The following is a 12296-nucleotide window of genomic DNA, read 5'->3' as shown; positions in this document are numbered from 1 at the left end:
GTCCTATTCTCCACCAATCACACTTAAACTGCTAATAAAAAAAGTTCCTATGTTGAATGTAATGTTTTTACTTGCATGTCACAAAAACACAAGAAACAAATTGAATGTTTTTTTTATTACTGATTGTGAAAAGCAGGATATCTAGCAACAGCTTTAGCCCTCCAGCAAACCAAGTCTGCCTCACCCTTCCAGTGACAGACATCCACTCTACCCGGCCCCTTGGCTGGGGTTTGTAAGGCAGAGTTTCATAAACTGGAAGAATGTGACTGACTTGGCGCTGGACGACCAATCAGCTAAAAAAAGCCATCTGTACCTGGCACCACTTGTCCAGACGAAGCTGCTCAAGCCTTCCTCTGGACTGTAATGTCTGAGCCAGACACAAGACAGACGCACAATTCCATTTGCGGAAGAAATTCATTCATGATACGTTAATTTCATCCCCTATTCAAATCAAGCCAACAAAACACAGCGGCCCACGTCACATAAAAACAATCCATACATAAACACACACACTTCCGCTGGATATTCATTTTCACCTGTGGATTTGTCAAGGATGATTTGGAATGTTATTTTCTTCATTTACTTATTTGGCATTCTTTGCAAATACTGAAGATGACCGTTTGTAAAATGAGTCTGACATTGAGCTCTTAGTACAGCTTGATATCTGACAAGGTCATTTGTCCATTTGACCAACTACGACGGAGAAAAATGAAAGTGATGATCTGTGCTTTCCAGAAGAGACGGATGGGGCAGCATCCTCGACATTCTCACACACACGTACATTCATAAACACCCAGTTTAAGACGAATTGGGCCCAGGCAAAGGGCTGGCAGAGTTGTTTTCCTGATTGGCCACTTGGCTTCCTCGTGGTGGAACCTCAATGATACGGGGCTTGTCGATGATGCGAGCGCGACGGTCTCCCTTCTCTACAATTCCAATGATCCAGGCGCCCTGACCTCCAGACCCCGAGCTTTGGCTCTTCATCTCTGAACAAAATTTGGCGGCCTGCTCTCTGGGCAGACAAACCAGCAGCCCACCTTTGAAACAGAGAGAGAGCATCATAAACGCAGTAGGAATACCTGACCTTGCTTCATATCTAAATTATTTAAAGTAATATCACAATTTCAATCTTCGTGTATATTTCCTAGCAACAATAGTTACTGCCCGTGTTCCTACCGGATGTCTCGGATGATGTGCCCTGAACCAAATTGAATATGTTTCCGCATGCTTTGCTGACAGCAGTCATTTTGGCTATGATGGGAAGGTTATGGATGACGAAGGCCACATCGTTGCGTTGTTGTGTTGCCAGATTGATGGCGTGCCCCAGCAAACCAAAGCCTGTCACGTCTGTTGCTGCGTGGGCCTGGAACTTGTGCATAAGACCTGCCGCTGAGGGAAAACAGAAATGTCGAGACAAGGAGGTATTCAGATTTGCCTACGCATGCACGTACGCACACACAAAAATTATATGACAACATTCTTCTATGTTTTAAAAAAAAATTAATTGGTCTTTTTTTGCCATCCCTCTGTCGAAAAACAGATCAGTTCAATGGAATGCACATACCTGTACGGTTGAGTGTTGCCATTGAAAACATAGCTTCCTGATAGGCCTCTTTCACTTCCTGCTTGGTGACGACAAGCTTGATCTTGTTCCACCGATCAGGCTGGTTCGACAAACAATTGAAGAAAAGAAGATGTGTAGCCTCAGAATACTCGTAAAATGCGTCAAATCCCGTTTGACTGCGCATTGAGTAGTACCGACCTGCTCGAGCCACTGGTGAGCATTAACAGCCACTTGTGTCCCCAAAGGCTTTGTGAGGACCAAGACGTCACCTGGGACAGCACCGTCTGGCCTTGAGAAAAGAGGAAGTCATTTTGCACATGTACGAACGATCAAACAACTGAAGAAACTTTTCTGTTGACACATTTGCGCTTACATGATGAAATCGTTGGGCTGGCAAACAACCGAGGCCACTCCCCCTACAATGATCCATGGATTGATCACCGTCTGGCCGCCTGTCACCGAAGTCCCTCCCTCCTCGGCAGCATCACGGAATCCCCGAATCATGAGCGGCATGACGCGCTCACGGTCCTGCGTCATATATGATCGCATGAACAAGGCTTTTTAGTTGATCTCATACAAAATTCAACCGAGAAAATAAGTTGAGAAATATGACCTTGTCATTCATCTTCTGGCTAACACTGAGCAGCATCAGCATGTTGTCGCACTCAGTGATGCCCATGGCGTAGAGATCACTGAGGACATTGGCACATGCAATCTTGCCCTGGAAGACAAAGGTCAAACTAATGATTTAAGGATCATAAGATAACTAACATTCATGACTGTAGATGGTTAGAGCGGTTGTCAATAGGGATGCAGGTGAACTGGAGAAATGTGCCAACTACCCCTTGGAGGGCAATCCTCACCATCATGTAGGGATCCTCCACAAGTGGGTAAAAGAAGTCTGTTGTTTGGACTAAAGACAGCCCGCCGTGCCTTAGAGGGATCACACAGCAGTCCATTCCCACTCCTGAAATTAGACAGGGCCGAGAAATATGAATTTATGCTTCACATGTTACTGTGCATCGAGCAAGATTGCAAATTGTGAGTTGGCCTTTTAAGGGGCAGATATGATTAGTAAGTTTCTCTCAAACAATTTGCAGGCAATAACGCTACACTCAAGCCAAACGTGCACAGTGGTTATGATAATAATTTCTGAATATTTGTTCTTAATGATAATATTGTGCGCCCTCAAAAGACTGACATCCGGGGACGAGTCCTGTCAAACTCTACGTAACTCAGTGAAGAAAAGAACACGATGGCGCAGAGCATGACCCGATTTTAAATTATGCTGACTCATGCTACCTTGTCAATTGTTTTTCTTTTGTTTTGTTTTTTAGCTTGCACATTTTTGACTGCATAATTTTGGCGCTTGAACGGTGGCCAGAAACATTTTAATTCCGTGACATATGAGCACACGTTAGCTAGCCCCTTTAGCTACGCTAGCTAACAAAGTCAGGCATCGCGGTGCTAGTTTGCGCAAGATCAACGTTTTCCTACCAAGCCGAGGGCCGGCGGGCAACTGTTGCGCGAACTCAGATGCGTTGTCTCCGTCCTTCCCTGGCCCGTCGGTCCGGTTTGACTCGAGTCCCGCCAGGAGTTTGAGCAGAGCCTCCTGCGGGACCTTGCAGCCTCATCCTTTCAAGTCCGAATAGGCAGTGAGACGAAAGCCTCGCTCCAAGCCGTGTTCCTCGGGGTTGAAAGGCTTGTACCCAGGGGGAAAACATCCCTCGGTTCCAATCGCTTCTGTTTGGGCAGGCGGGGAGGTTGAACCTGACATGTCGGTCTGGGGAAACCTTCAAGTTCTCAACGCGGGCTGAGATGAGACATGTAATCAGAAAGCTAGAGTCCACGGTGAACGGAGGAGCGGGATGAGCGTCTTGCGTCAGTGCGCGCTAACAGGAAACGATAAAACAACTTTATATTATGTCAAAATAAAACATTAAGGTGACCGTCCAACAGGGGGTCTACTGTTTAATGACGCTAAATTGTGGACATGGTTCCAAACAATCGGAGGTAGTATAAAGAAAATTATTGTTTTAGCAGACTTAAATATAAGCATACATGAAAGGTAAAATTTTACGTGAAAAAAATCATTTTGTAGTGATCTTTTATTTTGAAAGCAATGCTTAATTCCCGAATTTCATTTGCTCAACACGTCGATAAAATGTCAGAGCTGAGAGTAGCACAAGAGCTGTACAGACCCACAATATAGAAAATTTACATTAATTTTGAAAACATCGTAATCTAAACAGCCTACACACATTTGTCAATATCAGGGGCGCGCGGGTTTTTTTTTTAACTTATTTTGAGTTAATAACGCCGATTACGTTTCTAATAAGCCTAGTCAAAAAATGTATCTTTATATGATTCTGTTATATATTTTTTATTTATTTCGGAATTTATCAACAGATTAAAACAACTTCCACTTCACCAACAGAGCATCCATCATTACAGACAATAATCACAAAAACATTGACCTCAATGCGCTTACATTCAGATAATTGATAGCTACAGGGAGAAGTACACAATAAAGGTCCTCTGTGATGTAATCAACAGTATACACAGACACAGTACAAAGAGAATGGCTACTTTGTTAACCAAGAATCAAACCATCTCTAGTACAGATATGTTTTGAGGTAATGCAAACATTTATGACCAAAACATACCATATTTGAATATACACCTTAATTTAAAGCTCACTAGGTTATCCGCTCACGTTACCCTTCAGGAAGATTGGGGGGAATGATTCCACTGTATATTTTAAATATATCTTAGGTTCAAAGAGTAACTATTGTTAAATAACAATGGATGACAATTAAAGTACATATTTAATCCCACACACATCAGCCATTCCTTTCTTAGGATACCACTATCTCTGCAGAGTAAAGAGGGACAAAGAAAAAAGACATCAGGCACTGAGTGCAAAAGCACATCTTGTCTGCTGAGCTGCAGGCAAATAATTACATTAAAAAAAAAATAAAGGAGGGGGAACCGGGGAGAAGCAACAAACAACAAAAGAGGGAAAAAGACAGAAATGAAGAATGGAAAAGCTACAGCAAAAAGTGAATGGGTGGACCAGGTCAAGAGGAATACGATGCTGTCGTTACTTTTTTCATTCACAAGAACAGTCCTGCGTTTGGCACATCTTCTTTCCATCATCGTCATTTTAAGTTTCCGTGTTAGGTTAACTTGATTTCACGTGTATTGCATTTAAATGCAAGTAAGGTGCGACTCCAAAACGTCGATTCCAGCGACACACCGAGCTGGATAGGGACCACCCCCCCTCCCGCGCCCATCTACACCCTTCAGCCATATCACTATAACTTTCAGATTAATACTGTTTGGGAGCTGAAACAGCTCTGGCGTAAACTCCGTAAAACTTCTGACAGTGTGTCACGACGGCAAACGATTAACAGACTGCTTTGATGTGCGCGGCCGGGTTGCCAGTACATCTGAAAGGAACCTGGCTGGATTGAAGTGCATGGACTTTGGATGCACCTTGGATCTGTTAGACAAAAATAAAAGTCACATCCCTTTGGCAGACACCCACATTCTTTACAAGGGTGATTGGCACTACTTAGTAGTAGATGCCCGTTCTGTTGTACAAATTATCGAGGGAGCGTGTCAAACTCTCCAGTTGCCCAGCAAAACTGTCCCGGCGTGAAGAGCCCCCATACTGCATGTCTAAGCAACAAAACAGGACAGTCATTTATTTAAAAAAACAACACCAAAAAAAAACAGTGCTTTAGTACCTTTCTGTTCTGCAACATTGATCGACTGTTCCCTGCAAATATATGGATTACATTTAGCACCTACGATCCTGCTGTTGGGTCACTTGATGCCCTTTTCTTCGATCCCGTGTGGTGCGTACGAGTCCCTCCTCCACAGATCTTGATTCAATCAAATAAACGGTGAGGGTAAAATGGCGACATGCCAAAGTCTAAAATTTTAATCGATGACAAGTGCTACTGTGAGAACGTTGTTATTCAGTTCACCTATCAGTGATTATAATGGTACGTCTGGTCGATTATTGAAGGGAAGATGAACTCTGAAATCTGTTACTGTATGCAGTCCATAACGTGGATTTGCAGCGTGTCCATATCTGGAGCCCGATACTGGCACTTGGGACAACATAATTCTGGCAGATCTTCAACTCCTGCTGCTCCTTGATTACCAGGTGGCCCCAATCCTGGATTACGGTAACAGGATGAAAGGGGCGCCGTGTTGAACACTCCGGCAGAAAATGCATCTGATAATGGAGCACAAGCATTCAAAAATATTTTTGCGCTGTACTGCTACATTCTCCGTCAATGTCACAAGCCAACTTAATCACAAACGTCCCCCATGTCAAGTACAGAAAGATTTTTTTTTTTTAACACTATTAATTTTTTCAACATTATTTGAAGTAATAATGTACCTGGTGGAGGCGCAATGTGTGGAACTCGCGCTGGAAAGTCCTCCTGATGCCTCAACTTCATCTGCTCCATACGTGCCCTGAAACAGTATGGATAGCTTTATGACATCAATCGAAGATTATGTTGCATGCATAAAAAAGCAAATGCAGATGTTTGATGTAATCTAAACCAGATTCACCAAGGAGACAAGCAAGCAAGGGATATTTACCGGGATGCAGCTTCCTGTTTCAGCTTGTCAATCTCAGCCAAGGCATGAGTCAGCTGATCCTGCAGCTCTTCTTTTTTTTGGTTTAGTTTTTCTCTTGCTTCTCGTTCTGCAAGGAAGTCTGCCTTATAGATCTCAGCCTGAACACAGTTTAAGATGGAGGAGAAGCAAGCTTTACACAGACGAAATACAAAAAAACTCTCTAATTGAAGAAAGTCATGTGTCAGTTTGACAGGAATGTACGACTAATGGTTTATGAACCATAACAACAACACTCAGCTGACTGATGTGTGTTCCTGCTTAACCCATGGCAAGTTTTGACATGGTGTACTGTGTGGGTTTGGAGCTTTTTGACCCATTTCAAACATAAGAATAAATGTCTAACCCCCCCCCCCCCCGCCCCACACACACACACACACCTCTATAAATAAGCACTGTTAATCATGCCCACCGAAGAGGCCAACGACTGAACTTGTACCTGCGCGGTGAGGACAGGAACAGTCTCCAGTGAGCCCTTCTGTTGCTCTACCTCCTCCTTTAGCTTGTCAATCAGGTCTTGCTTCAAGGCCAGCGCTCTCTCTGCCTCCTCCAGCCGGCTGTACAGATCTCCTCTCTGGAAAATGTGGGCGGCACAAACATTCACATGCTAAAAGTACAGCAAATTACATGAGTAAGGCGTTTATTGTTCAATTTACTTTACCTCACTCTTGAGTATGGTATCAGTCTCTCGAAAGAGACACGTGTAGGCATGCTGAACCTGTGTCAGTTTTTTCCTAAGAGGGTAAATGAATACCAGAATTGAATTACACTTCATAACTTGCTCGCAGATTAAATATTAAACATCTCTTCCAATATTTTTGTGATTTAAGATATAGTACATTTATATTCAGATAATCAAGTAGATCTTTCACAGACACAGTATAATAAAATTAACAATCAGTGGAAACTCTAATTAACAGGAACCAATAGACTGTCCACTCAAAACACTCCTTCTGTTGTTTAAGTGTTAGTTCCACAATTAGCTGTAATTCGCCACAGCGCCATCAACAGATCGAGGCTGGTCACGTGTTTTTGCATTACATTGCTCTCATACTAAATAGAATAGGCATATCGTAGACCAGAGGAGGCTACAACACGTACTATGTTGGCAGGGGCAATTTCCTCGTCATAAAACAATAAAGGAAGCTACAGGGCAGCCATGTTAGCCACTCTACCACGTTTTGCACCGTACTGGGCTTTTTTTAGGTTATGAACTCCCCCTTCCCTAAAATCAGTTTTCACAGGAATGCGCACAATATATTGGAATTAATAACAACGATTTCTGAAGTGTGTGTGTGTGTGTGTGTGTGTGTGTGTGTGTGCCCACTTTTCCTCGGTGACAACATGTCTCTCTGTCTTGAGGGCTTGCTCCAAGCTCTGAATCTGCAACATAAGCTTGTCCTTGTTCACATGATGCTGATTCCTCTGCTGCTCTAGTTCGTGCTCCGCCACCTGCAGCGCTTTCACCTTACTGCCCAATCTGCACACAAGTACAGCATATGAGCTCACATTCTTGTAAATCTCAAATACAACTTGGAGCGTTTGCATACTTGTCCTCCAGCATTTTTCGTTCTTGCTCGCTTTTTTCCAGGCAGCTCTGCCTCTCGTTGAGTTCTGCTAAGAGAGACGTTGCCTGAGCTTTGAGAGCCTCACAGTCCTTGTCCTTTTGTTTGAGCGCAGCCTCGGTTCTGTCACGCTGAGCGGAACTCTTCTGCAGGTTTTTCACCTTCTCCTCGAGTTCGCGATACCTATTCATTATTGAATCATAATTAACTTAATGTTCATTTACATAAGGGAAAATAGACCAGTTAAGAATTCTAATACATGTTTGATGGAATCAAATAATGCATACATCTACATTAGGCATAAGTATGATGACTCAGTGAGGTTTCGAAAGTAAAGATTGTGTCATTTTCGGCTGACAAAATTAAAGACATGTTTTGGTTTTGGGCCTAACTGTTCACAATGTTTGTAAAGCCACACAGACAAAAGCGGGAACAACGGCCACAGTGCAGAACAGTTAAGACATGCATTTGACCAGAAAGAAAAGCCACACAGAGCTGTGGGCTCACCTGCCCTGCGTGGCCTGAAGCTGCTCTGTGAGTTTAGCCAGGCTAGAGCTGGTGCAAAGAACAAGAATGTAGGGAGAAGGAAGTAGATGTAGCAAAAATAAGACTTTGATTAATTACAAGAATAAAAACCAAACGACAAGCACTCTTGGAAGATTCCAAGTGCGTACAAAGTTAAGATTAATTGAACAGCGCTGTTGACACACTGGACATTTTAGTCGTGTTAAACTGAAAACCTGGAAAAGAACTGTCATAAATGATCCTACCAGTCAGAGGAGTGCTGGGCTTCGCTGCGATGTTGAACAGCCTCCTCAGTAGCATTGCTTGCCTGTCAAAGACATCCAAGTAAGCCTTTCGCACCAAAATCCAAACTTGATATGCTATCAGTAACTACTAGTAATAATTTTACGATAAGACTAATGGTAATTCATTTATTTGTACATGCAAAACTCAAGACGAAGGGGTCCGAAAAATATTTTGCATTTGGCAACACTGATTCTACTTTGTTCACAGTCATGCTTTTGGTGCAAGAAGTGCACATCATTGGGAACATGCTTTGAGCTATGGAATCAGCCCACCCAAGTTCACGGTGTGCAATTTGGGCCAAAGCATATCGCGGTTACCTGTACTTGGGCCAGTTTGGCCGCCAGCTGGTCAATGAAGCGACGCATTCGCTCTCTTTCCTTTTCACCCTCGTCTCTCTGTCGCTCCAGCTCTTCATTTTTCTTTTTCAGATCTCGCATGGCTTCCTCCAGCTTTTCTTTGTGGATCTTCACTTGCAGGAAGTCATTTGCACCCTGAACGGGCTGTAGAGAGAGACATGCACTGTGACAGAATTCTGAATGAGTTGCTAGGGAGCTATTGGATGAAGATGAAGTGGATTAGAGAGGAACCATATACAAGTATCGGTGTTCTAATTGATAGGATAACGTGAGATAATGCCATGATAGTGTCCAATCGTTTTAAAGGGTCCATTCATATGAGAACTTGGCTTCCAGCAACACTAGAAATAGCCACAAAGCCCAAATGGCCTTGAGCTGGATGTGTAGCACTAGTTCTTTCCCAAAAGATGGCACTGGTAGTGTAGTGCTACATGCTGATAAGGATAGTTTGCGTCAACAGAGCTAACAGGGATCCATTTTGTTTTGCACTTGACACTCATATATGCTCATTAGATGGAAATTATACAAATACATTCGATCCCACAGCGCATGCTGCGGGTGTCCCTTCAACTCTTACTAAGCTACGAGGGGGAGTTGTCTGTGTGTGCTGATGTGCTTCCTCCACTGTTTTCTTTTCCCGTTGATCCAAGATCTGGAAGAAAAATGAGAGGAACTCATTGACTAAAGTTGCTTGTTTATTATAATTTCTACTATAGCGCTTCCCTCGATAGATGTTTATTTTTTCTCTTTTGTTTATTCATGAACAAATAGGGACAGGTTGGTAATGCGGGGAAAGCCTGGGGACGTTTTTCCACATATTTTGTCGAAGCTACTTGGTCCTCTGTTTCAATGATTCCATCATGGGGTGAAGAAAAATCACTCAAAGGAGACACTTACATTGCTGTACCTGAGGGTTTTCCTAATATTTTTTACTCTTGTGCAACCAATTGACAAATACAGCTTGCAATAGAATGATTTGTAAAGCCGCTCTCGAGGGACTCAATGACCAAATTATACGCTACATAGAAAAAGAAGCATTTTTACATTTGTGAAGTCCTGCTCCACTCAGAATGCAGGTGGTATACGCCCATTTTTTAGATACCGTGGGCAAGGATCTTCTGCAAAGGAAAAGCTTGCATTTCCTTGCAGATGGCAGTGCGTCGCTTGCTGGGTGCCAATGTAGTATTATCGGCTCACTGGTAAATGTATTAAAATGTATGGTGCTTTGTAAAAGAACCAACCTGTGGCTGATCAAGAGGGCCATTCTTGGTTGGAAAAGAGGTTTCAGTTTGGCTGGAGCTACAACAGTGGTTGGATGAGGAGGCCGGTCCATTCACCAGGCCTTGTAAAGAGTGGTTCTCCTGCGCCAGCCTTTCCACCAGCGCCCTGGCCTCTTGGAAACGACAACTGAGAAATTCCCTATCTTCCCTCGTCTTTCTCTGCCAACACTCCATCTCTTCACAGCGCTGACGCAAGGCGAGGTTGCTTCGCCGTAAGGCCTCTAAAAGACAGCGTGATGGGAAAGGGCACAAGTTGTCAAATGGATGCACATAATGCATATTCCGTAGAGGTGACTGATCAAAACGTCAATTCTTGAGAGGTAGTTTCAAAATTACAAACTGTAAAACCATGTACACACTCAACTATAGCTTGGCGGTACTGTCTGTGCAGCTCTGCTTACTTTTCTTTGTCTTACAAAATCACCACAAACCACAATATCCTTGAACACAGTTTCTGCAATGCACTGTCTCAGAAATCATGAAAACTTAAATAACCAAGGTATTAAGCGCACCTAATACAATGCAACAATGAAGTATTGCATTTTGTTTGTATTTTGCATCTGGTAAGGGAAGTAGGATTTTCCTAAAAGGCAAATTTGAAAACTATAATTTGTCAGGCAAGTTTTTTAACATCTGGACAAAGACATTTGATAATGCCAGTCACAGTAAAATAAACAAAAATGTCATCACACAACTGTCATTGATACATTAGCACAAAATAAAGTTGATGAAAAAAAACCCCAGCACTTCTCGACTTTCTAACGACCAAATATGTCTGGTGTAGTATAGCGCCAAGTAATTAAATGATGAAAATTTTATTTATCGTCCATGTAACTTACTACTATTTTAAAGACCAATATATGTTGAGAGATACAAAATAATAATAGGAATCACGTTATGTCAAAATAAAGATGCCACAGCTACGTGGGGGTTAAAGGAAGACAAGAAAATATGGAGTTGATCCCCATCTGCCAGTAAAACCTTGTTTGTTAATCAAACATCAGTACGTACCTCTGAGCTGCTGGTTGTCTCCGAGCAACCTGGTGACCACTTCATTGGCTGCCAGCTCAGGTGGGCCCCTGAGGGCCCCCCCACTATCATCTCCTGACATGTCCCACTGCAGTGGGCCATCAGGTTGGGGCTGCACCATCCCTACAAGCACATGTAAACACCCATTAAAACCCAATCTCGCCCAAACAATAAATGTGTGCTAACACGCCATTTGAGTTCACCGAAGCCTCCATCACACCGGACTCGTTCCCTGGACCATAACATTTGTAACGCTACCATCAGCACGGTGTCAACATGGATACAAAGAACAGCGATGGTGACCGAAAGAAAACATTACGTCATCCTAAAAGCAGTGGAGGAAAACGCGGGACTGGGAAATATGCCTTGTTAGATTTTCACATATTTTAACATGGGGAAAAAGTCAAGTAAAATAAATACAACTAAACTTGTAATATACCGATACTAAATATTCTCTGGATAGTCGTGTCGCGAACGGCTTGATCGTCATCGTGTAACGTTTCCACACAGTAGTGAAACAGTGTATAAACTATCAACAAAAACTTAAGCATATCTTTATAGCGAAACACTGAGGCGTTTTGTGTTACCTTTTATTCTTTTCCAGTGTTGTTATCCAGATAATCAGACAGGCAGTCAGGGAGTCGCTCGCGAACAACCTGAGAGAAACCCAGCTAGGTAGTCTATCCAGGCAGGCTAATGCTACACAGGTAGCAACTTAGCTTACAGGGCTACCGGGGAAATGACTTCTTCGGTTTTCAGAAGCACTCGTTGACAATTCAAGAACCGGACATTAATAAAAAGGGCGACCTCCAGTTAAAAATCTGCTCCTAGATTTTTTTCTTCTCGTAAAACGTTGTGCGTGGGACGACGTTACAAGTAAAACACATGACAGGGCCAGTGTTGTTAGTAAAAGCTATTAATCTTTGACCCCGAGTTTTGATTCTACGGCAGAACATTTTCAGCGAACAAAAGATTTCCAAATTTGTGGGGAGGCATCTCTTTATTTTTGTATTGTCTGTAGTAGTATAACCAC

General features: G+C 42.9%; 2 protein-coding genes across 4 annotated transcripts; both read right to left on the bottom strand.

Annotated features, from left to right (window-relative positions):
• Positions 1-96: 96 nt before the first annotated feature.
• Positions 97-3461, bottom strand: sephs3 (selenophosphate synthetase 3). The gene is made up of 8 exons (XM_049752426.1): positions 3062-3461; positions 2428-2531; positions 2178-2285; positions 1938-2092; positions 1763-1853; positions 1565-1664; positions 1177-1389; positions 97-1037 (listed from the first exon to the last, which is right to left on the bottom strand). The coding sequence occupies exons 1-8, from the start codon at positions 3339-3341 to the stop codon at positions 799-801; spliced, it is 1290 nt and encodes a 429-aa protein (XP_049608383.1). The 5' UTR covers positions 3342-3461; the 3' UTR covers positions 97-798.
• Positions 3462-5249: 1788 nt separating this feature from the next.
• ikbkg (inhibitor of nuclear factor kappa B kinase regulatory subunit gamma) lies at positions 5250-12265 on the bottom strand. Of its 3 annotated transcripts, none has more exons than XM_049752418.2 (14): positions 11851-12265; positions 11246-11386; positions 10196-10455; positions 9532-9606; positions 8916-9098; positions 8559-8620; positions 8296-8343; positions 7774-7971; positions 7551-7703; positions 6885-6957; positions 6663-6797; positions 6188-6324; positions 5982-6058; positions 5250-5753 (listed from the first exon to the last, which is right to left on the bottom strand). In XM_049752418.2, the coding sequence occupies exons 2-14, from the start codon at positions 11382-11384 to the stop codon at positions 5623-5625; spliced, it is 1671 nt and encodes a 556-aa protein (XP_049608375.1). In that variant the 5' UTR covers positions 11385-11386; positions 11851-12265; the 3' UTR covers positions 5250-5622. The 3 variants fall into 3 exon arrangements, with proteins under 3 accessions (XP_049608375.1, XP_049608373.1, XP_049608374.1); XM_049752416.2 differs by having other exon boundaries at positions 5250-5813; positions 11851-12259; XM_049752417.2 differs by lacking the exon at positions 8296-8343 and having other exon boundaries at positions 5250-5813; positions 11851-12244.
• Between the last annotated feature and the right edge of the window lie 31 nt (positions 12266-12296).

Source organism: Syngnathus scovelli, chromosome 2 (assembly GCF_024217435.2).
Source record: "Syngnathus scovelli strain Florida chromosome 2, RoL_Ssco_1.2, whole genome shotgun sequence".
NCBI lineage: Eukaryota > Metazoa > Chordata > Actinopteri > Syngnathiformes > Syngnathidae > Syngnathus > Syngnathus scovelli.
This window is presented reverse-complemented; position numbering and strand designations above follow the sequence as displayed.